The sequence below is a fragment of the Fusarium poae genome, chromosome 1 (genome assembly GCF_019609905.1).
Source record: "Fusarium poae strain DAOMC 252244 chromosome 1, whole genome shotgun sequence".
Classification (NCBI taxonomy): Eukaryota; Fungi; Ascomycota; class Sordariomycetes; order Hypocreales; family Nectriaceae; genus Fusarium; species Fusarium poae.
The window spans coordinates 4,887,419-4,912,829 of NC_058399.1; the positions used below are offsets into that span (position 1 = coordinate 4,887,419).

The 25,411-nt window shown below is 48.2% G+C and overlaps 5 protein-coding genes across 5 annotated transcripts; 3 read left to right on the plus strand and 2 right to left on the minus strand.

The window, feature by feature from the left end:
• Positions 1-81: 81 nt before the first annotated feature.
• On the minus strand, positions 82-636 carry FPOAC1_001581 (uncharacterized protein; the record flags this gene model as incomplete). Its single annotated transcript, XM_044846183.1, has 1 exon — positions 82-636. The coding sequence occupies one exon, from the start codon at positions 634-636 to the stop codon at positions 82-84; it is 555 nt and encodes a 184-aa protein (XP_044712099.1).
• A 394-nt stretch (positions 637-1,030) lies between these two features.
• Positions 1,031-1,742, minus strand: FPOAC1_001582 (uncharacterized protein; the record flags this gene model as incomplete). The annotated part of the gene is made up of 5 exons (XM_044846184.1): positions 1,031-1,174; positions 1,230-1,352; positions 1,408-1,473; positions 1,526-1,640; positions 1,708-1,742. 5 exons carry the CDS (start codon positions 1,740-1,742, stop codon positions 1,031-1,033), a joined length of 483 nt encoding a protein of 160 aa, XP_044712100.1.
• Positions 1,743-2,088: 346 nt separating this feature from the next.
• FPOAC1_001583 (uncharacterized protein) lies at positions 2,089-4,233 on the plus strand (the record flags this gene model as incomplete). Its single annotated transcript, XM_044846185.1, has 1 exon — positions 2,089-4,233. One exon carries the CDS (start codon positions 2,089-2,091, stop codon positions 4,231-4,233), a length of 2,145 nt encoding a protein of 714 aa, XP_044712101.1.
• Positions 4,234-5,927: 1,694 nt separating this feature from the next.
• Positions 5,928-9,623, plus strand: FPOAC1_001584 (uncharacterized protein; the record flags this gene model as incomplete). The annotated part of the gene is made up of 4 exons (XM_044846186.1): positions 5,928-5,944; positions 6,001-6,119; positions 6,183-9,379; positions 9,435-9,623. 4 exons carry the CDS (start codon positions 5,928-5,930, stop codon positions 9,621-9,623), a joined length of 3,522 nt encoding a protein of 1,173 aa, XP_044712102.1.
• A 13,827-nt stretch (positions 9,624-23,450) lies between these two features.
• FPOAC1_001585 (uncharacterized protein) lies at positions 23,451-24,863 on the plus strand (the record flags this gene model as incomplete). The annotated part of the gene is made up of 4 exons (XM_044846187.1): positions 23,451-23,525; positions 23,578-23,769; positions 23,820-23,899; positions 23,951-24,863. The coding sequence occupies 4 exons, from the start codon at positions 23,451-23,453 to the stop codon at positions 24,861-24,863; spliced, it is 1,260 nt and encodes a 419-aa protein (XP_044712103.1).
• Positions 24,864-25,411: the final 548 nt, after the last annotated feature.

Sequence of the window (25,411 nt, forward strand, 5' to 3'; positions counted from 1 at the left end):
CCCAATAAATTTGAATTATGTGACCAATTAAAGACGGATATGCCTGACATCCGATAGAAGCGAACGCAAACAATTGCGGTCTCATTTCATAAAATGAGAAAGGCTGAGAGGATTTGCGGCTTGCTGCTTTTGACCTGAAAGCAAAGCTTGGAGTCCGGCCTTTCGATTTCTAGCGCGTTTCTTACTGCTGGCATTTGAAGTTTGCTTAGGCGGTTCGACAGGCGCAGAAGTCTTCTTAACTTTATTTTGTGCTGCTTTGCGTCTTGCAGCAGGAACGGGAGCTGAGAGGACAATCTTTGTGTCCCGTTGACAGTTGTCGCAGTGAAGGATCTTGCATGACCCTGTTTTGTTGTCTTTGGGTGTTGAGCTGATGCCAGACTTTTTGCCCTTTGTCTTGGCTCGCATGTTTTTTCGAGCCTCCAGTTTCAGCACAGCTTCTTGGCCTGGGATCATTATGAGACCGCAGCCTCCGCATACGTGTTGTCGTTGAACATCAGACGGTGAGATACCAAATTGTGAAAGAAGGCTGTCGCGGTAGTTCATGAGATGAGCTGAAGTCTCTGGGGCTGTCGTGCGTAGTAGGTGTGCTGCATCGGTGAGAAAGTTGGTCGTTCCTGGAAGCTCCGGCAGTGACATTGTGACAGGCTTGAGAGATTGTTGATGCTTCTTGGTTTTATTGTAGTCAGCTTTGAAGTCGAGTTCCAGTCCAGTTGCTCACATTCGAGTTCAGAACCTTGACGGCCACAGTCGCGAAAAGGTGGGTCTGATTAGATATAAGCTGCTGCACGATTGGTTGGTCTGGCTCTTGTCTGATGAGCTTCTACTTCACCAGCCTCACTGAACAACTTACATCTTTCACAATAAGTACATTATGTGAACAGTAAAGGTTTCTTACGGTATTTGTGGCGGTCTTTTATTTATATAAACCAAGTATTTTTTTTGTATGCTCTTTTTACTCCTGCTATACAACCTCTCTGTTATTGAGCCCCAACCATTCAGACGCCAACTCAATATCGACTTCAGGAGAGCTCTACGAACGGCGGACCTCCCACTTAATCTCGTTAATGCTCACTTCCTCGTTGGACTTCTCGTCATACTCAAACCATTCGCCCTCCTCCAAATCGATGGCTGTAAACTTGGTACCAGTCTCAGCACCCTCGGCAAGCCACTCGCCCTAGCATCGTGTCAGCATATATCCAAACCTGGGCGATTGGTAACTCGTGATGTACCTCTGCCTTGAATTCGACAAACTCGAGACCTCGGCAGTCAAATTCGATAATCTTCTGGGCCTTAGCTGGCTCGGTCTGTTCATAAGCAGCAGGTCCGGACTTGACAGATGCAGAAGACTCTCGCTTAAATTAACACTTTGTTAGCAAACATACTCGGTTCGGTTTCAGAAACACTAACCTTGCAGTTCTTGCATTTCCATACAAAGTTGGCTTCTCCTCGGCTTCCACTCATTTCATTTGTCTCCTGAACGAATGCTTTAGTAAACGAATTACTACCTAGACTGACCAGCACGTACGAAACGGTTGACTCCAACATAGTTTGAGTGAGTCTCTCGGCAAGAGGTACACTGAACCTTGAACATGTACCAAAAAGGGTTGTCTTGAGTATCATCAGGACGTAAGTTGGTGACCCTGTCAAATTGGGATTGCCCCTCACGTCAATGAAGCCCAAGATAGCGAAAACCGAATTATGGCATACCCTTGCAAGTCGGCTGTCAGATAGAGAGCGAACATGGTTGTTTGTGTGACAATTGAGAAACTGAAGATGATGCTGCAAAGACAAGTAGGTATTATCTGTGAAGTGTTGTGAATCAAACAGAATACAACTGGTTCAGAGCTACTATCAACTGGTGTTGGAATGTGGGTGGTGGGGTGTGAGAATAGCGCCTACCAGCTACCACTACATACCTAACCTCACGATGAACGTAATACCCACGTGACTTTAAGAATCGAACCATCTGTGACTGGCCAATTTCGTGGTTCCAACGACTCCACGAAACACCTCAATTGAGCGATTGCCGTCAACGACAACCCTCAATCGCCCTAGAGCTATGTCCTAGACATCTGATCGGCGCCGAAAATGCAGGCTTTGTGGTCGAGAGCCGGCCGGGCTCATCGATGTGGTTGCCGCGCCTGCGAAACAGTTGTGAGCACTCTCGGCCGCCGAGTGACAACCGCGACTCGACCACGTAAAGTCGCCATTGCCGATATCTTTACAGCATGCTACAGTTCCATGTTTGCGACCGCCGCCATTATTGATGCCGTACGAAAGGAAGAACGACGACAGGAAATAGACCGACTATTGGAGGAGACACGGCGGGAATTGGCCCAACTCCGAAATCACGAGGCGAGCCAAAGTACGACAGGCAGCAGTTCTGCCCACAGCGACATCTCTCTTGGTCAAATGCACCACTTATGGGAGTCTATGAAGGAGATATACACGAATCGACCATATATGAAGGAGGCGTATAAGCCTGCTACTATCCGAATCGATGAGTTTCTCAACCGGGTACACACCAAACAATACCAATGTCCAGACAAGGCAACGATGGATGCTTACCGACGAACGGACTACGAACATCTCGAGCAAGCCATCGCTCACGAGGAGATAGATGACAGCATCCCTCATAGAAGGCCAACGAACTCTAAGCAGGTCCACAACGCTGGACGTACGCTCAACCACCTTATCCAGCAATTACTCAAACGAGCTGATGCTCACGACAAATCCAACTCACCAAGCCCCAGCTTTGACGAAGCTGTCAAGATTGCAGACCTAAATCCTTCTTACAAATTTCTTGTAGAGTCAAATTCTGAATTGATGAAGAAGAACCGGGCTACCTTGAATCTCGGCCTCCGCAAGGTTGTTGCCTCATCACTGAGTCTCAAGGAAAAAGTTGGCAGAGTGTGTTACAATCTGCTTGTCTCTGCTTATCCGGCTGACATGCACACGTACAACACACTCATCGTGGCTTTCGACAAGCACGGTTACAAGTTTTTGGCAGAATCAGTAGTCAATTCCTTCTACTACTATCGACGGCTAAGGCCAACTCCATCGACATTTGTAGCCATTTTGAATCATTACCAAACCTCAGGCAACTACGGTCGGTTCTTACGTAGCCTTGCTTGTATCACTGGGCTTGACGGCGAGACAGGGGCCAAGGTGAGACGCAGGTTAGTAGAAGGGTTTGACGCTTCAAGAAGCAGACGCCACAAGATCCAGACATGGACGCAAACGGGCGACTATTTCTGGCAGCACGCATTACTAAACAAACCTGTCGTTGAGGCTGCTATTCGAGGTCTTCTTCGTATGAATCTTTTTGAACAAGCCGCCATGTTCTTCGTGTCTTGTATGAAAGTCAAGGTTATCCTTAGCACACAAATCATCAAGCAGTTGTTCGATGAGTGTATTATCGCTCTCGACTGGAGGTCTGCCGTGCGTCTGATACAGGGTTTTGCGGATTGTGCCCATACATGGCCCTCTATGCTGCTCGACAGGGATCAGGATACGGCCTACCTTATCAGCCGACTACGAGTCTTGCTTGACCTGGCCGGTTTACAAACCTCAAACGGTGAAGTATCCGCGTCAGTTCTCAGCAACTTGTCAATATCTAATCACGGATTCCGAAGATTCCTGAGCGACCTGGCGACAGTAGACTCAACTTCCCAGCTCGAGATACAAGACGCGACAACTGAGTTTATCAGCTCTTCAGAGAGGAGGTTGCTTCAGATTGAGGCACTGTGGAAAGAACAAGATTTTGTGGCAAAAACCACCCGTTCTATCGAGAGTAAACTACTCTACCCAGACTTTTCTCAATATTTTCGCGAGTCTATGGCCTCTCATATAGGAAACGCAGCAGCCAACGATGTTGTGGAGCTGAATAGGGAGATTATGGAGGCCTTCGCGCGACTTCCCCGTTCAGACCGGGTCGAGAAAGGCATTGCGTCGTGCAAGATATTCGAAGACGCTTCTGTCGCTTGTTCTAAGAGCAGCGTTGCTGAGAAGATGGTACAATCAAGACGGACAACGACAGGTGAGCAAGCAGGCAAAGAGATTGAGATGTTGTTACGAGAGGATGAGCCACACATGCCCTTGACACAGGGGACAACGGCAAATAAGCAAATGAATGCAGGGCGTAAGCCACTGCGGGCGAGACCAATGAGGCTGACCACATGGCCAGTGACAGATCAGCGGGTGGGATATTCGGAGAGACCAAGTTTCGGTTAGCTCTGGAAAGCAATGAGCCTCATGTAAACATGAGTGTTTCACTTACATGCATTCCAATGTTTTGCAACTGTACTATACGTTACCTATACACACGCATAAAGGATAGACACAGCGTTTGCATGAAGTATAAAGATATATGAATGAAATAATCCAAACTACATATACATACGCAGCAAAAATTGCCCTTGTTCAAGATTTGAGCATATGTTTTTATACAAGTTATAATCATAAGCATTTGTTTCCTCCAACTCCCTTGTCAGGGTACTGTACCTTGGCCGGCCCTCTATCTCTTTAAGACCCAAAAGTGCACATTTTAGCGTGTGGCTGAGGCTTCCAATCAAAACTGGCTGATCAGCTATATACATATAGGCTACAATTACAGGATATCCTCTTGCCGGACATCTCCAGTATATCTTAAGACAGAGCGCGTACCTCTTAAGTATATGGGTACATCGCTTTATATGACATTTTCAGTCGCGCCACAAGTCTCTATACGTACCCTCTACGTACCTTCTTATTGATTGGTTCAATCGCAAAATACGCTAAAATGTGCACTTTTGGGTCCTAAAGAGATACAAATTTGACCAGGCTTGCAGCCAAAAGCGCCGCCACTAAGCGTTTCCGTTCGTCATCGTGGGCTATCCCCTGTCATGAGTTGATTGTTGGTGTTGATCGCACAGTATATTAGCACTCCTGTAGATGGTAACCAACATGGCGGTCAAAAGTTGTTCTCATAGTGAGCTCTCCTTTCAGCTTGCACTGTATTCAAGTAACGGCGTGATCTGACAGGTTCAAGGGTCACGATGCAACTTTTCCGAATGGGTGCGCTCTGAATCGTGCCGGCCAGTCACGAGGTCGTACAGGGTCCACGGGGCTAATTGGATTGGTAGGCTCGACCTTAACTAAGGGTCCTTCCAAGAAAACGGTAAAGGTACCTGAGAGAGAACAGCCCGGTACTTGCTATACTTTGAGCTACTCCAAAGACAGGGCAGGTGCACAGGTACTGTACATTGACTGGGTTGCTCATGAATGGAATTCTCTCCACTGATGGGATGGATCGCATCAACAAGTTCGTCTCAAGGCTCCATCATCCATTGAATCCGCGAATGCTATTTCGGCAAAGAAACGACCTTGTTCTTTTTTTGTTCGCTGGGCTTGTTTATTAGTAAAATCGGTTCCCGAGCGGGATCCAGGTCTCAGTACCCATAGCATTACATACATATCTCCAGCGGCACCGTCATTATTCACTCCTCCCCTTTCTCATTTCTTCTTTTTTTCTCTTTCTCATTCTACTGACGCTATCTTTATCATACTCACCTTTGTGAGAATTGGATTGTCGTATCTGATTTGTGAATACATGATTTATTCACTACTCGCTCTATCGCCACTTGTTCAAGACAACGGACACTCTGGATTGTTTGCGCAAAGTTGATTTGACGTCACTAGCCCGCGATCGACTAGTTATCGTGTCGCATTACATTGCAGCTGCAGAACATTGTTGAAAACTCTCTTTTTTTCAGTTGACTGGGTTGCGATTGTGCGCCAAAGCCAACTTTGTCAACAACTATAAATTATCTGAGGGGTTGAAACGCGGTGTGCCTCTCTCACTATCTATCTATCTTTACCACGCTACAGTCGTACCGCCCAACGATTCTGCTTTCTTCTTTGTTTAGTTATCGGGAAGGCTACGCAGCATGAAATTCGGAAGAAAGTGAGCACTCCCACAATCTGTTCTACTAAGCACATCTGACTCAATATTTTCCCCAGTCTACCGCGCAACCAGGTCCCTGAGTGGGCGGCCTCATACATCAACTACAAAGGCCTTAAGAAACTTGTGAAAGCAGCAGCAGAGAAAGCAAAGAATGGAGAAAAGGTGGATCCTGCAGGTGGGCGGCTTTGAACGACTCTTTGTGTCGCACACTGAGCCTTTCCCCTAACTCCTGATGCAGAATTCTTTTTCGCTCTTGACCGAAACCTCGAAGATGTCGACTTTTTCTACAACAAGAAACTCGCCGAGTTCTGTCGCCGGCTGAACCTCCTCCAAAACCGATATGGACGAACCTCCGATGTTGTCGCTACCCTGGACCAGGATGAAGTCGAAGAAGTCATGGGCGCTCTGCTTGAGCTGAGAAGCCAGTTTAGAAACTTGCAATGGTTTGGTGAGATTAACCGCAGGGGTTTTGTCAAGATTACAAAGAAACTTGACAAAAAAGTCCCAGACCTTGTCACACAGCGTCCCTACATTACAACAAAGGTCGACGTCAAGCCTTTCGCAAAGGAAGCAAACACAACGAGACTTCTTAATGAGATCAACAGGTGGATGTCTGTGCTTTCAGAGGCTCAGACATTTAATGATACCATGTCTGAGCATTCGACCCGTTCTCTAGGCCGGGCTTCAGCCAAAGGCATGCTAAGTTTACCCCAAGCTCAGCTCGATGCGCTTGACCAAGCTGTGCGTAACGACGACGTTTCTGCTCTCGAGGATGGTCTCAAGGAATGCAACGCCATTGAGGAAGGTGCCCATCCACTTCTACTGGGTCTCCTCCAGCGGTCAATTTCTGCGCGCTCCAAGACATGCATAGCTTTTCTCATTTCCAACACAAAGACTCTGGATGAGCCGGACGACATCAACGGTCGCAACTGTATTCACCGTCTAGTTATTCACATTGGACGCACAAAAGCCACCAATGGTGAGCAAGATTCAAAGTCTCGCCCTGTACCTGCCGGCTCGCAGTTCAGTAACAGGCACCTCGAGCCAGGCTTAACTACCTCGAAGGCTGCGAAGTCTTTAAATCAAACCGAGTCCTTGCTCTTGAACAAGGATGACGAGGCGGTTCAGCTCTTCATATTCCTGCTCGAGCAGCTGCGCCCGGAACAGAGGATTGCGCTCAAGAGTCGCGATTCCTTCGGTCGTATGCCACTTCATTACGCAGCTCAGTTTGGCATTGTAGTTATCTGCCAGATAATCATGTCAAAGATGCAAGAATGGGACCAATTCCATGTAAAGGATGGCATTGACACACCCGAGTGGCAGGATAATGACGGCTATGCGCCCCTTCACCTCAGTGTTGTGGGAGGCCATCCTCTTACCACTCGAGCACTCTTGCAGGGCGAGAACTGGGAAGGAAGCAGCAAAGGCAAGGCTGATATACGGAAGTCAATCGCCAAATCAGGTGCCGTACTGGCCATTGCTACCAAGTCGAACTACAGTGTCATTGTACAGCTCCTGATAGAAGCTGGCGTTGATATCAACTGGAGAGACAAGACCGGCGAGACTGCGCTTCATGTTGCAGCTCGTTTCGGGCATGTTGAATGTGCTCAGACTATCCTCAAAGGAACCCAAGATCAAAAAGCAGACCTTGAGGCCACAGAGGTTACTTACTCCTGGACCCCTCTTCATGTCGCCGCTGTTGACGGAAGATTCAGCGTGGCAGAGCTTCTGGTTGAAGCCGGGGCAGATATTACGCGCCTCGACTCGTCGGGATGGACTGCACGGGAGCATGCTGCGCTTCGAGGCCATATGGATATTGCACGACTGCTTGAAACCGACACGCTCGAGGCTGATTCCCCCCCAGTGAGACCAGTTGACACGCTGCAGCCAACTCCATCGGATATGTCATCCATCGACGAGCGACGCTCGAACGGTAACGGAACAAATAATATCTCGCGCTCTCAGGATGCCATCAAGAGTTTCGGACATCGATATCTTACCGATGAGAGTCTCGTCCTTGTCAGTCTTGGGTCCATGGACATGCGAAAGAACGTTGAGCCGGTCAGCTTGGACCGCGTTCCACTCACCGAAGCTCACAATACGCAACTTGACACGGCTCTCTCCATTGTTGTGTCTGCTACAGGTGCTCATGGCGAGCCCACCATCATCGATCTTCCTGTGCATGATAGCATCTCGACTGAGCCCATAGTTTTCATGACGTCCGCTGCGGAAAAGGTAAAACTTCTTTTCGACATTGTTCCGACGTACTCAGGCAACGACAAGAACAAAGTTGGACGTGCTGTTGCCCTCCTGTCTTCTGTAAAGCCAACCCTGGGATCTCGTCGTATGAACCTACAGGGAGACGTCTGCGTTCCTATCATGTCAAGCAACTTTGATGTCATTGGTACCGTCAACTTCAACTTCTTGGTCATCACCCCATTTCACCACCCCAACATGGAAGTCACGTCACGACAGACATATTGGAAGAAATTGGAATCTACCATGCTAATTGGTCATCGAGGACTCGGCAAGAATTTGACGAGCAACAAGTCCCTCCAGCTGGGAGAGAACACGCTGCCATCTTTCATCGCAGCGGCTAACCTCGGAGCTCATTACGTCGAGTTTGATGTGCAACTGACCAAAGACCACGTCCCTGTTATTTATCATGACTTCCTTGTCAGTGAAACAGGCATTGATGCCCCTGTTCATACTTTGACATTGGAACAATTTCTACACATCAACTCGGACAAGAGTCGAGATGCGCAACAGCAATCAAAGAAAAAGCCCCCTCGCTCAGGAGAACCGGGCGATTTCCGAGCCCGCAGCAACAGTGTGGCACCAAAACGCTCACAATCTATGGGATTTGCTGGCAGCGGGCCTGACGACTTGGATGAACGTATGAAGCACACAAAAGACTTCAAAGAGCAGGGCTTCAAGGGTAACACGAGGGGAAACTTCATTCAAGCCCCCTTTGCCACCCTGGAGGATCTCTTCCGGGAACTACCTGAACATGTTGGCTTCAACATCGAGATGAAATACCCCATGCTGCACGAGAGTGAGGAGCACGAGATGGACACGTATGCAGTTGAGCTCAACTCTTTCTGTGATACTGTCCTCTCGAAAGTCTACGATCTTGCTGGACAACGTCACATTATTTTCAGCTCTTTTAACCCAGATATCTGCCTGTGCCTGAGCTACAAGCAGCCTTCTATTCCCATTCTCTTCCTAACAGACGCGGGCTGTTGTGATGTCTGTGACATTCGGGCTTCATCGCTTCAGGAAGCTATTCGTTTCGCCAGTCGCTGGAACCTTTTGGGTATCGTTGCCGCTGCGGAGCCTTTCATCAACAGCCCCCGTCTGATCAAGATTGTAAAGGAGAACGGTATTGTATGCTTCAGCTATGGCGTGCTAAATAACGATCCTATCATGGTTCAGGTAAGCCTTATTAAACATGATAGAAACAACGTGAATTCGCTGACATTTGTTACAGCGTCAGGTCAAGCAGGGCATCGATGCTGTCATTGTCGACAGTGTTCTCGCTATCAGAAAGGGATTGACGAACGGAGAGACGCCTGCCGAGCTTATGGACGGAGAGGCTGAAACAAATGGCACTCTCAAATCAACTCACGAGCTTAAGGAGAAGTTGGGGGAGTTGACAATCAACGGTGTAGGTCTTTGAGAATGACCGGCTTTGTGGTGACCCATACCGGACAGGCTGGAGCGATCATGGGCCTAATCTTGACACTTAACTCACGCAGATAGATTTGCCCAGACGTTTCGGCAGTGAGAATAGACAACATCTATGATGAGGATATGACACGGACTTGTTCAGTATCAGGGTCAGCAAGTGGCATTTGGCGCTGTTGATTCGCCTGCCGGGATAGCACCATGCTGGTGATCACGATTATGTGACTCTGATCACCATAACGTGCTTCATATGCAGTGAGGGTAGTATTGTGATCAAAACGGTCAAACACCATAACCGCTCCTTTGATAAGAATGTGTGCAACCGATGAGCGAGCGTCCTAGTCGTCGTACGATTCTGCAGTCCCATAAAGCCATGTCTCAGAACAAGCCTATCGAGCTACAGTTAGAACGAGATCTACAGCTGTGCCGCATCCTTGGGAAATGCTACAAGGACCAGGGCATGACGCCAGGATACGTACGGGTACTTGCCGTGGTGATCTTCAAGGTTTCCCTCTAATACTGGGGGGCTGTGCATGTTTCGAAGGCAGGGGGTAAGAGGCGGAAATAGTCAACCGACTGTTCCAAGCCATAGTCTAGAGGTCAAATGTTTTGTGCCATACTTGGATGCACGGGGTCACCGTGTGTGCTAGCCTATAGTATCCGGAAAGGGAAACGGGGTTCCCTCCTAGGACGGCTTTGTTTCAACCGTCTACCCGATACCGTTTATGAACGAGAACTGTCGTTATGTCTCGGCGGTATAGACACGCAGGAGACATGTCTCAGCGTTTTCTTACCTTGTTGTGAGTGTCGGTCCTCGTCAAGGAAGAGCGTGATGACGGCTGGGCATGTCGCATAACGAGGTGAGGACAACCAGTAAACATGACTTGCTCGCTTCAGTCAGCCAACTAACCTACATCAGTAATAGCCTGTCTGATCGCATGCCACCAGCTACGCATCGAGATATGTCTCTCAAAATCTCTCTGTAATCCTGGCCAACTCAAGTTGGGGCAGGAAAAAGAAGGCTCTTATTCGTGGAAGCTCTAGTCCGAGTCAATGGGAGCAGAAAACCTGTTCATTTAAAAGCATTGTTTTATGGCGATCCTTCAGATTGGCTATGCAACTGCCGATAGCTTTCATGAGAAAAGAAACCAGAGTTGATAGAAAACCGGGAAAGTTGCATTTTGGTGATTGACGATTGACAAGTCAAACTGTCAGATGCGGGAGATTGTGACATGATCGCCCTCTGGTGGGGTTCAGTTAGATAATTGGCAGCTGAACACAAGAGCTAAAGCTCGCGATGTAACTTTAGAGAGGCCACTTCTTGAACTGTAGTGCCATGACCGACAGCTCAAGTGGTGGCTTCTCGTGAGGCTTGATTCAGATGTGTGTTACTCAGCAACAACAGTAGCCCTCCTGTTTTCCCCCCCAGTTAAACAAGATGACCATTGCGTTGCAGCCGCCTTTTCTTTTTGACTGTTGATGATGGGACAGATATTGTAGTGTGGGTCTGTAGACATTGATTGGCAAGGAAACCCCGGGTTGGCAAAGAACAATGTCAACTTTAACATGTAAGCAAGGTACGGATACATGAGGCACAGTACAGTGAGGTTTGCGAGACGGGCATGTCCTCTTGCAATAGGCGAGAGCCGTTGTGCATGATAGACACCGACATGACGGTCAGCACAAAGGGTAGCTAACCACAAGCTGCCTAATACACACCATGCGATGCGACACAAGGGATGTCCATTGAGAGATCCGCGTCCAGGATGTAATGCACATTGGCAGTATTGCAACCTCCAGGGTAATATGGCGGGCGTGTAGTGGAGGGCGGGAAATGACGCCTCGTGTCTTGGTGAATTAAATCCACTGAAGTAGGCCTGATTTCGTTCGTTTTTTCTTTTTCCTTTCTCCTCGGTCCCATTGCCTGTTCTCAGTATGTCTGAAGTTCTCGTATCGGGATACCCATGTAATACTGTTGGTATTCTGTGGTCAGTTGAAAAGATCCGGGGAGTACGACAGGGCATGGTTTATCATATGTCACATTTTGTGGGGTAAGTAAGGTACGTAACTCATTGTGAGACAAAACCAAAGAAGAAGAAGAAAACAAAAATTAAATGCGGAGTGGTATGCACTGCAGCTGGTTTATTGAGTCATGCCGGTGATGTGAAGCGATAGTACGGGTACATTGCTAGTAGGTTAGAAGTCTGGCTATCGAACAGCGAGCGGTAGAGCAGGTGGTTAGAATTGAGGCTCGCTAGGGCTGGTCGAGGCTGTCTATACAATAGGAAACCATGTCTATATCATCAGGCACCTATGATAAGGCTCGCAAAGACGAAGCACACTCCAAGGGCCTCTGGGCAGTGGTTGATATGTATTGTATAGATCAGCAATACGACTTGGGGAATCGCCTAGTTGATGGTAAAAGCGTTCTGCCTGGGTTGATGACAGATGCAAGGGATCTTTTGAAAATTGTATCATCTTCAGAGCACCACGGACTCTCTCTCTTCGGTAAACCCGTGTAATTTTGTCGTGCAGTAACGTGGTGTTATTCTGTTCATGTGATTTGCTGGTCAATTGTGTACACATGAAAAACATTTGGCTCCCACGGTTTGTACCCCAGTAGGCATTTGCTTTGGCGTATTCAAACAAAGTAGATGGCCTGGCTGATATTTCGTCATGATATGGTGATGTTGAGCTGCCCAGAAATCGAACAGCCGGCTGGCAAGTTTACTACAGAATGTCAGCCCCATGCCAACAAAGCAACGGCAGAAGCAAATATCAAGTCCTCCACCGTTGGCACTACTGCGGTGCCGTTGCCGTTGGCAAACTCAATACTATTCTAGTATTCCCTTTACCAGTTCCTATCTGGAAGGTGGCAGATAGCCAACAGTGGGCAGGATGTTCCATTCTTAGTGATAGCAACATGTCAAACCGATCTACATCTCGCAGACAAACACAAACATTCGGACCCAGACATGGCCGTGGTGGATTCATGGTGCAAGACGAAGCCTTGGTGGGGGGCTCTATCAGCTACGACCTGACAAGAAGGAGTCATCCCAGCCATCCCAACCACTCCATGACTCGCTGCATCAGAATCAGTTTGAGTTACAAGGGTAGAGCGTAATGTTTTCCGCTTCAAGCTCCCCCCCCCCCCCCAGCGACACTTGTTTGGACTCATGATTTGAATGCTCATCTCAATACAGTAAAACAGAGATCCGTCAAGGTTAATGGGAAATGGCCCATACATTCCCGCAGATCAAATAAACCATGTTCAGCGAAACTTGGTCGACCCAGTCTTCGACCGCCATCCCCATGTTGTGGATGCTTCAGACATATTGGGGCTCGGGGCTTCACAACGTCCCCAACGCAGCGAAACAATGAGTATTGAGCACACAGTGTTTTTGAAGGTAACATAAAGGGTTGGCGAATAACAAATAACAGTTTGGATTCATCATCAGAATTGATTTGATGATTGACCGGCATATAGATTAACCACCGGGTCTCCGTATCTGTCGAGATCCCATGCCAGGGCTATGTAGCTGCCGGTAATGCCGTAGAGCAGAAGAGTCTGTGAAAGGCTGGAGAGAAACGGTCCAGTGTTTTCTAATCTGCAGCTCCAACACGCATCCTCTGACAGGAGTAGAACCTCCCATGGCACCGTCCAATTGGTGCTGTGACGGTCCGCTCCGCTACTTCGGATTGTTCCATCGTAGAACATTCTGCGGTACTGGCGCCGGCCGCTTTGAACCTGCCATGCTTTCAAGTTATTCCCAAGCTCGATTTGGTATATAGACCCCAGTCACTAACTATGTCTTAGTGTGTTTTCATTTATTCCCCTGACTCGAGTTACATTGTGTCCCGAGTTTTCGAAGCACTAGGGGCATGACAAAGCCGGTTTTTTTCGACAAAGAAACGACAAGAGTAGTAACGTCAACTTTGTTCCGAGGTCACCGATCGGATACTTTCCCTGTTCCAGAGCACCACGTGCGGTGTTCCAACGGCAAGGCTCAAAAAGATGCCTACGCAATAACTAACCAGTGCCGGCACTGGCCTTGCCACACATAGTTACGTGCATCATCTAACGGACGGCAGTTGTGACATGTTCCTGCGCCAGAACTCCTCTGTTTGTGTACTAGCAACGGCACCTGAATGCCTCTGCAGGAGGTGCACTTCCGGGTTCGTTGGAGCCGAAGCGGACAAAAGCCTGGCACAGCATGGACGCAATTTTGTTATCCAATTGCCTCCACAGGAAGGCCATGTGTGCTTGGCCAATTGTTTCTCAGCATTGATCCAGCAGTGGCTCTATAAACATATTCAGTTAGATGTGAGGCTGCGACGATGTAAAATCGCATTTCCAGTATTCAATCTGGCAAGTGCAATATGCTGTAGCCTGGTAGTACAAGCCGGCAGTCGTCCATGAAGATTTTCGACAAGGACCTGAAACCTTTGCCGATCTCAAGGATTGTGCCCCTGGTGCATATGCAACATCCCAACCTGATTGGATGATACCCGAAATAGACCTAGTTTGCGAGCTGGTGTCACATTCGTGGCTGTATTCGGCTTATGGCTTATGGCTTACGGGCATTCATTGCAAGTCGAAGATCATCCGAATCACATCAGGAGTCATTTCGAAGAGCCGAAGCCCAGAATGTCGCCCCGCCTGTCAGTTCGGTTAGGACCGCTAGCTCAGCTGAAACCCTGCCGTAACAAGGGATATCCCGTCAGGCGGACTCTAATAAGCACAATCAGTTTATGACAATGTCGCGCTCTTATGATGGCGAGAATCGTTTGACCTGAGTTGGGGGCTCAAATAGCACAAAGTATCGCATGAGACTTGCCGTTCTTATCGGTATTGGCGCAGGGCTTTGTTGTAGTCCACAGTTCCAATTTGGCTTGTTTTCAATTGCGTTGTCGGTACGGGGGCCAATTCTAATAACCGGCAATCGAGGGCCGTCGGCGTAATTATGTCATTGGTGAATGGTAGTAAAAACATTACTGCTTGCTTTGAGATATGTTGTCTCCACATTAGATCAACTGGCTGTAGCTCGTAAAGGCAAGTCAATCGCTGCCGAAGCCAGACGAAGCCCTTGTTCGCTTGGCAGGAGCTGACTCTGGCTCTCCAGAATAAACTCATTTGTTTTAGTACATATAGGGGTCTTGGAGGGTAAGAAAACAAGGACAGGTAGCCGCATAAATTGTATGGGAGCATCGCCCTAGTTTTTCTTTCCCGGGGAGGTCATAACCTAGTCTACCTAGTTGTGATCCGCTGGCGGACCTCATAGCCCGGACAGGACGAGTCATGCCGGGACAAATTCCATGGCCATTCCGCAATTTTACTAACGGATAAACATCGAGATCGAGATCGTTGAAGAAACATAATCAACGCTTCTTTTTAGTGGCGGTCAGGGGTAATTGGCCCAAGCTAATAGCTTCAAGTACGGTTCTCCAACTGAGCACGGTGTTTGCAATGCAGTAGCTTTGACGTCCTGGGCTGCCTGGTTCAGAAAACCTGAGACGATTCAGAACGAGTGGTCCGTGCCTTGCCGGTCGCTGTTTGTGGCTGTCTAACGGTAAATTAGTATAAGTGAACGTTAAAAGAGGATTCTTTCGAGGCGTGACAAATACTTGAACCCTGAAATCATGGGAATTGACTTGGGCGTATTCTAAAAAGGCACTGGCCAAACCTTTGAGGCTGGCGAGGTATTGGCATCACAGTGGATTGAGCCCATGAAATGAAGAGTCGTTTTGACATTCTTCTCCTGATTCTTTCAAGGTGAACAGACTGACCCGTCTAAAATTTCATTCTGATTGGCATGGCCACTTTACATGGCACGTGGCGGGCAATGCTAATTTGACGGTTGTTTTGAAGTGGTCTCGGTGCTCTTAGACCAGTTCATGAGCTGCAGTCTGGAGCTTGCAGGGCTACGATTTGACGCAAGCTGGCTAAGGGAGGACTGAAAATATGAGACGTACAGGTGATTAAACAGCAAGTTTTGGTGACGGTGGGTCTCATGATTTCTGACCCCAGAGAGTGACTGGGTTGTGTGGCGGTTCAACTTGTTTCTAGTATTTCAGGTCTTGCCTGGCCTGCAAAGAACGCTGCATGTTTCGTGAGATGTATTATAGTGGTACGGATCGACGTGAGATGCGAGATGCACGTTCGGTCTGTGCCCAGCCCAGTGGGCGTGCTGAATCCAAGTGGTGTATCAATATCTTGTCCACTGTTTGAAGCACTTCCAAGCGCTGTAGGGGCATGTAGAATGATGACGGCAAGAGCAGATTGCTTGCTTTTGTTGGTGACGAGGGTCGCAGGTTTGGCGGAAATTCTTCATCTGCATCAAGACTGAACAGCGCCTATTTACTTGACGCAGATACCAAACGTGTCCCGAGTTACTAAGTGTGGCAGGAAGGGGTCAGCAGGCCTGATTGTTCCTTCCATGCACTTGGAGAGCCATTGTTGGGCCAAAATCTTGAGGTAGGTACGGTTCAACAGTCACGCTCGAGTGTACAATAAATTCCAGGGGAGATGGTTATTTGATCCAACCTACTACCTAGGTACCTTGGTACTGATGCTACTATGTTTATTTTCGTCCGCTCTATACCACAATGTCAATGCATTCGTTGGCACAGGCATAGATAGACGTGATTTTGCACGAGGGACGACAAAGTGCAACGTAACTCACGGACGATTAGCACAGCACCATGCACTGCAAATCAATTCAACGTCTGTCAGAGCGTCCCGTTCATCCCGCGCTTATCGGAATAAGGAGATCTCAGTAACAGACATCTCAATGCCGTGCGTTAGTGGGTGTTGAGGTTGAGTGTTTTGAAGTCAATTTGGTGGTGACGGTTGAAAGAAACGGTTGGATTATTGGGGCTAACAACACGCCACACGACTGAATTAGTACCTCCGAACTCAGGCACATAAAGGTATATGCACCGAAATTCTCTTAACTGAAACCACTAACCATGCTTATTATTATCAACACCAGCCTACTTTTCAAGCCCGTCTGCCGTGAACAAGCGCTCAGAGCGAGATGAAGGAAGGGTCTGGAGTCAGGTTGCCATGCAGGCCCGTCACATCATCACGACTACTTGCCTAGTCACGCACCATATGTTTAATGCAAAATGAATTTCCACGAGCCCGTGATTCCGGGCTTGTCGCCTGCAAGGGTTTTCACCCTCCAACACGTACTATGTAAGTACATACAAATTGCAGTATCAATTTCTCTACGTATTTTGATGACCCACCTTGCAGTCAAGTAGTTTGATGCTACCTAGTCAGCTTGAGTCGCGTTGGATAGACCCTGGACTAGCGTGGTGAGAATGCATGGGCTCATTCCCGTAGTACAGCAGCCAGCATCATCGAGCTCAAGACAAGGAACGGCGCTGACAATGTCTCGGATTGTGCAGGATCTCGAGCATTCATGCAGGCTCCAATAGGACGTTATTTGGAGGCGGTGAGTCGTGCATCATGAAATCATGGAACTCAATGGAGTAAGCGACCCAGGGTGTTTTATTGTGTTTTACTTTTTTTCTTCAGACTTCCCCAAGTCTAATCGCAACCGTTACATTGGACGATCAGCCATTCAGGGTTATGCTTCGCAAATCTGGCAGGGTGATGCTTGTCGCTAGTGATCTTCGCGGGCATCCAGGATAGCCCCCCACTATTTCGTTTCGAATGCAACGCAGCACAGAAGTTCCCAGGCGGAAACAATCTCGGCCGAAGCAGGGCTATGGTAGAATAAGAGCAGGAGCGGGAACAAGAACAGGAGACAGACCAGGGTTCCCGAGTGTGACTCTGCGAGCCTCACAGCGCCATACGGATGATCAGCGCGTGCAACCCCTGGGTTAATCCTGGAATAATAACCAAAGAACCGATCCAGACCTTCAGTGTTGGTTCTGTAGAACTCTATACCCGCAATACAAGCCGACTGGACAACCTTGTGTGGGGAGTAGAGATATCTATGCAACCGTAGCCAGCCTCCCACCGAATCCTAAACTCTAATCGCAAAGAAGTAACCCAAAAAGGGAATGTTCATTCAATTCATTGGGTGCAGTTTAGGAGAGCGTTGGCAATCATTATCCGTCATTATGGTAACTCGGAGATATTTGTAGCACAGCATGTGGAGAATCGTAAACTGCGTGAATAACGCGTTTTGGCATCTCACGTCTCGTTAACTTGCGTTATCTATCCCATGTACATCTTCATTGGAATAATAACATAACCCATGGTACAGGTTAGGGAGTGTTTGTTTCGTTTTGGGCCCTTGTTTTAAAAGAGCAAGGTACTGTCACAGGAGTGGCGCATTTATATGAGAAAGCCTCCATCCAAGCCTGCAATCATCAATCAGTATTGAGTATGACGACTTCGTAAAGCGAATTTAACCGTACTTGGCCCAATGACGGTAACACGAGCTTGAAAGTCTCGACTGGCCTTCTACTAATACTGTTCAGAAACACTAGCACGCACTCTGTAGAATCGTTGCAATAATGCCGCCTACTGTGTTAACCTAGACCACAGCCTTGGCGTCAGGGGATTGAATAAGGCGGTGCGTGTCTGGTCAGCGGATCGACCGAGACTAGGTAGAATCCATCAGCCACGTGATGGGTACAAATACAGATGCAGATATATATATGAGCACAATAAGATGAATATCTCTTTATTCTGGGTCCGTTGCTGATCGTCTTGGTGTACTCGCGAGAATTGATATGGGTATCCCTCGAAGTCTAATGCGTACTCGCGAGAATAAAGGGTTGCATTGATGATTTTCTATCAACAGCCGCCTCAGCCCTGGATAACAAAAGAGCCACATCCAGGCGACAGGTCAGCTGTCTAAACCCTGCTGCGTGTCAATGGGACACAATGGGTACTGTACTCTGTAGCTTCTGTTAAATCTTGGCTAGGGATCGACGGCCTTTGTTCAATCTCCAGTTGCTTGCTGAGCGATGTGGAGAAGCTGGTTGAAACGTTGCGGTCTCATGCTAATTCCGCAAATCAACATTAACAAACCCACTTGTGACTCGAGCTTGAGAGTGCAGTGTCTAATACCATTATCTGCCGAGTTCCAGCAGGTTCGAGTAACTTGTGACATGGTGAAAACCATAACCCTGACGCGAGATTGCAGTTGGTGGCTAGTGTGGCCTAGTACCTTTGCATTGACACTGATATGAAGATAAACCACAGGCTGTAGGGCTTGGTCTGTAAAGGATGTTCCTGGGAATGCATGAGGTACGTACCTATCTGCTTCCTCACCGGCACGGGGATAATTCATGGGAGCCCCCTGTTATCCTCTTACCTTGAACCCCGGAGCATGGGGCAGGACAAGGTGGAACAGGGACATAGACTGTACATGGCCATGGCTTGGAGTCCAAGACAAGGGTTAACGTCCACCGTAGCAGCAGCCAAGTCAGGAACGGCATGGGCAATCGGTAGGGATCGACAAGGGTTCTAACTGTGGGCAGTGGAGTAGAGATCTTGGTAATGTTGGGTACCTACAGACTAGTATTTACTCTGTAATAGGTAGTATGTATGTACTAAGCTATGCGGCTTGACTGACACCTGGTCATCCATTACAGGAAAACAAGGGACGGACGTCTTCAGCACGTCATGGTTCCTCATCAATTTAATGCGACACCAATAGCGCGTTGGGGAAGCGTCCGAAGAATGCCACAGTAACAATTGCCCAGCTCAAGAGAAGAGAAAGAGTCTGCAAAGTTGTTCGAAACTCTCAAATGCTGTTCTGTCAAATGAATCCGTTTTTGAGAAGCATTGCCCTTTTGGGATCTTTGTCAAATTCATCCGAGCCAGAACCGGACGTAACGCGACTGTTGAGGTTCGGCACGAGCCTTAGGCCCGTGTTGGTGAAGTGCTGGTGTTGGTTCGCGGGCAGTGACCTATCTTAATTCCATGGCGTGAACCCCGCCGTTTACCTAGTTGCACTCCCGTCTCGTCCAACGTTCAACTTGCCGCCAAAAGCATAACTAAGTCATAGTCGTAGTAAGCTGTCAAACTTGGGTCCAAGTCGCTTTGTGGTAGTGACTTGTCTGAATAGGTACAAGTAAATGATCGTATCAAGAGCTCGGCATATGGGCAACTTGTCGCGATAGTTTGTAGGTGTTAAGTGACGCATTATAAGAACTTATGGCGGGGCATACGTAACAGATGGGAACCCCTGTTCGGTTTCCAACAGCTTGCACATCAGATAAGAGGCTGTATCCATATTACTGTGCTTGCTTTTGAAATACATTTTGTGAGGGCGATGAGCAGTCCGTAAGTAGATTAGCCTATTGAAGTTATGCAGTGTACAAATATGCTTCGGAAATAAAACTTCCGAGTTATGAAAACCCCACCAGGAATGTGTGATCGACAGTCATTGATTACACTGGAAAGGTTACTAATGTACAGGCGGCAGGTACGGTACTGTGCTCCTGCGTGGTTTGACCAGCACCTGCCTTCCACTAAAGTGCGGATAGACGGGCATCATTAGTTGAGACCCACTCTACATGTCCAACAAATGGATAGTCCCATCCCGTCCTTGTCTATCATCGCAGCTTAGTCCTTATCCTAAACAACTACGGCGTGCAACAACTGCCTCGATGCTCGGGCTCTGTTCATTGCACGATTGGAAAAAACTTACCCAGATGCAGAGCCCGTACAGTCCGCAGGGGTTACAAATGTAAAGTTAGTACATTGCCACTGAGAATACTTCTATAAGTAAATAATTATTTATACTATATTTAATAAAAATAAAAATACTATATTATTCCTCTCTCTTAGGTCTATTACTATATAATAGTAGTTTTTATTTTATTATAATAGTATTAAGATAGTTATTTTAATAATAAAATATATAGTTACAAAATAAAAGTGGAAATTTACATTTGTAACCCCTGCGGACTGTACCAAACGGCGGCATCATTTCCACCGCCATCAACAACAACAAGAATCTCCCTCCACTGATGTCCATGGACCCAGCGGGCTGAATCAGACCCCAGTCGCGGCGCTCCCCAAAGCCAAGCCAACGCCAACGCCCTGAGCCCCCAGTCTCTCACTCTTAGTGGAGTTGCAGAAGCAGTTTTAGGTGAGCCCGCCAGCCCGTCAAGTCCTCAAGGTGTCTGGTCTGGTCTGGTCTGCGTGCCAGGTGCCAGGTGCCATGGCTTACCTTGGTCGGTCCACTTTGGATCTTCGTCTCCAAGCACATCCACCCACCCATTCTTGGAACCCGCGATGCTAGGATACCCATATTTTCTCTCAGACAATACCTCATCTGGTACCTGAGGTGTAGCAACAAAAATAGCTGTTACAGATTGAGCAGCTCTCGGCTCTTGCCGGAGATGCCGCGTTTTGCTATCTTGAAGGCAGTTTCAACTTTCGACATTGGTTCCCTCTCAAGTCAAGCCCAAGCTGGTCCGTGAATGTGGTGGTTGTGGCTGTCCCCTCTTTCTCCGCCAACCTGGGTTTCCCAGGCCGCTGGCGCACTACCAACCATCTGAACATTGGCTCCAGTATCGTCTGTATTTCCCATGAACCCTGATCCAAGGGTTCTCGAGAGAAACAAGCTGACTAGCGTTAGGCCACTTCATGCAGCTGGTCAGTCAGTCGGTCAATGGCGGCATCATCCAGCAGTGAACATTATGTGTGCATTTTCGAGGGATCTGTCATCCATATCCACGTCCATCCCTTGCTTTAGCACATCATAACTCAACGCCATCAACTAACTGGATTACATCCATCACTGATTAGACTCGTCGGCTTGTGTGCCCCCTGTCCCCGTGGCAGGCTGGCTCAACGTCCTGGAATATGCAGTGTGCATTTAGTGCGTGCCAGAATTTATGTCCCTCCACCTCAAAGATTCCCTCTAACCTTGATAGGGTTAAACTGGTCTATTATTTGGAAAAGCCATCCAATCATCGTATTACAAAAGTCTTGGAACATGGGGCTGCAATTATACCTACCTCCCCGACGGCAAGTCTCTCTACGTTAGTGCTCAGTGACGAAGGCAATGGCAGTCAGTACAGCGCATTGAGCACAGTGAAGCAGTTAGTAGGTAGGCGATGAAGCCATTCAACAGAGAGGTTTAGCTAGCTAACATGGGTACCTTTTGTACGCACTAGTAATGGATATTGGATGTTGGCCCGCGCTGCACCACCAATTCGGATAATAATTGCCCTCCGTATACTTGGTCAATACCCTTTCAGAGCCTATAGTTGGTAATAGTTTCGCCTTGAGTCCTGACGCACTTTTAACCCACTTCACACAGGCGACGCAGCTACCTGGCTGACTAGCTGCTGCATGCCGCCATCAACGCAAGCCCAAGGTGGTTTAGCTGAGCAGTTGGAGACGTTGTACTCGGTATGCGACCCGAGCTCGTCTCCTCTGAGTCTGTTGTTAGCGGCAGCCGTCGTCTCTATTTTTGCCTTACCTTTACCTTGCATTGCCCTGCCTTTATCATCCCCTGACCTAACTAATTGACCCTTGATGGATGCATCTCTTCATCTCCCTCTCTAACAGCCTCCCTCCACTTCCTTTTCTCTTTACCTGATGTGCCGTCACGCTTTCTCACCCTTGGCTCACTCCCCCATTCCCCATCTTAACTCTTTCTCAATTTCCTCTTATGGTATTCACACCCCCCGTCACTTGTTGCCGGACGTGACCCACTGAAGCCCGCTGTTGCAGGGCAGGGATCCCTTGACTTCTTTGATCTCCTGCGTGGTTCATTGTTAGCCCCGGCGTATGGATATAGGTATACGGATACCAGACCATGCTCGCCGTACACCTATGAACTAAGTCAGATTTGCGACGGCCCATCTTTCCAGCTTGAGGTGGCTACTGTCCTCGTCCTGGTATTTAGCATCTGCGTGGCCCTGGCTAATGTACTGATACGGTACTCGATTCTGCACTACCTCACCTCACACCAAACACTCCTGTACTGAACCCCACTGCCCTTACCTAGCGGGACTAGAGCAGACCAGAGTAGAACCTGGTGGTTGTTCGTTCATATCTGTTGCCGTGCCCTCATTATAGTCTTATATGGGGCTTTATCGAACGTCTAGTCTACCTGACTCGAATCAACTCAACTAGGTGCTGCATGGTCCGTTCTGGCGACTCGATACTTGTGGTTGACTTGGTAGACTGCGTTACGTTGCGTTAGTCATATTCTTGAGTGTTCATCGCTCCGAACCCAATCAGTTGTTACCCTGGTATTCCCTTGTCCTTCCTTCTGGACCTTTTCCATCATCCCTCAGAGTACAACCGTCTGTAGCGGCGTCCCTCTTTTCAGGTGCACAACCCTCCCCGGCCCCAGCCAAATTTCTTCTCTGCGATCCACTGGCCAATCCTGGGTAGTGCCTGCATTAACACGAGACGTTTAAGCACTCAGCTCCCACTCAACCTGGACCCTCAGCTTCACCCATCTTTTATATCTATCCCATTCTCAACCGCTTCTTTACCACCGCCAATATTATATATATTCACCACCATCCAACCTCTTCAAGTCATCCATACTATAACCGTTTCTCGATTGTCAGATCCGGGCTTGTTCACGTTATCTTATGAGCGCTGCTTTATCTACGATTGACCCTATCGCCGCCTACTATACCCTAATTACAGGCAAAGTCTAACAGTTACTCATCGGCCTTTCTCGGCGACGGTAGTACGCACCTACTGTACTGCGTCTGCAACTGCCAATTCGCGAACGCTTGAAAAGAATTATGCTGTAGCTTGTCAGCGATTTACCCAACTTCTATCTACTACCATACTGAGCACTGTTTTGCACGCATTGCCTCGAAGAAATATCGATACCTGGCAAACATAATCATGGAACTCATGGAATTAGTTGAGAACGAGCCTACTGCCCGTCCGTTCCAGTGCGACTGGCAGTCTTGCACAAAGGTTTGTTGCTCCAGAGTCTGCCACGCCAACCTTTGTTGCTAACCTCTGACAGAGCTTTAATCGAAAATCTGATTTACAAAGACATTATCGTATACATACTAATGAACGGCCTTATTCTTGCTCTATCCCTGGATGCGGAAAGAGTTTTATTCAGCGTAGTGCGTTGACGGTTCATATTCGAACACATACAGGGGAAAAGCCCCATCAATGCCAACATATTGGCTGTGGCAAACGGTTCTCTGATGTAGGTGAAAACAACTCAAGCGGCTGGCAAGAAACCACTAACACACGTAGTCTTCAAGTCTTGCGCGGCACCGACGCATACACACTGGAAAGCGCCCATACAAATGTGCCCATGATGGCTGTTCTAAGAGGTAGGTTCTGTCAGCCCCATCAAAGGAACCGCTTGCTAACACGAAACTCAGCTTTTGCAGAAAAACCACCATGGTCAAGCATCAACGGAGATCGCACCAGCAAGGGATGAACCCCAACGATATCGACGATTGCTCCTCGGATTCTGATGATGACGAGTCTCCCTCTACTCCCCAGCACTCCTCCATGACCTGGTCGCCTCACGACATGGTGTCTATGGGTCAAACAGCACCAAACGGTTCGCTCCATCGTGCATCCTCTTATGCCGACTTCGAATCTCAGGTTCATGGTCACCATATGCCACCTCATTATGCCCACAGGCATGGAATCCCCACCACGGTTCCCCATGAGTATCACGGGCATACAGTGCCTGATCAACACGCCCATGTTCAACTTGTCCATCGAGCCGCAGCCATACCGCGTCAGGCATACTATGTAACCGAGCAAGGGAACCCTGGTGTTGCCACGATGACTAGTTCTTTGCCTGCTCATTACCACTTGTCACAACACGTGGAGCGACCTGCCATGGAGATGCCATATTCGGCCCCCGGAATTCCGACGTCAATTCAGAGCAGCCCCAGCACCTTCTCTGCCACTTCGGTCCCAAGCCCCATGGTTCAAGATGGCTTCTATGCTCACCAGCCAACAACCCAGTCAGCATACACAACAGCGGAAACTCAACCAGCTATGGTTCAGTACCACCAGCCTATTCAGCACCATATGGCACAGCCCCAGCAGCCGGTTGTATCCCAGCCACAGCATATGCCTGCCACGACCGAGCACTACCCTCCCCCATCAGCGCATCCGCAACAAGAGCAGTGGCCCCATTACGACCCGCCGATTGAGGTTACAACCATTGGGCAGCTGCCCGCGTACGGGAGCGCAGTATATGATATCTACGCGCCAAAGATGGAGTTCGATGATCCTTCACTGCAACTCCCCAGCAGCAGACTGGCGAGCATGTGATCAGTCTGCTCTTAACGCCATTCTATAATTTACGAATATTGTCTTTAGCACACGACAAGACATCGCCCTGTTTCTTCACGATAGTTACCTGTAACATTACGATCATACCACGGCTGGACCACGCAACGATCTCTATTTCATGAAATTTATTTCTGCTCTTGAAGAGGATATACCCATCGGAACGTTATTGGAAGAGAACAGGATACAGCGTTACTCGAAAACCGTCAATCTTTCTCTAGATCTTATGAAAGATGTCAACCACGATTCGGAACACCGTCATTGTTTTTTTCTTCTCTTTCCGTTTAACATTGTGTAATTCGAGCTGAGGAAGGGGTTATTTTATTTTTGCCAATTGTTTTTCTTTTTTATCTGAGTAACTGTGACTTTGGATCAAGGACGTTGCAGCGGCTCATTCTTGCTGTTCGGATCCTCTATACCTTGGATTATTCGAATGGCAGCCTATTGCACTTGGATACCTTCTCTGATCTTGTCCTCGTTTGTTTTCTTGTCTTTTGCAGCATTGAGTAGCACCAATACCCTATACAAGG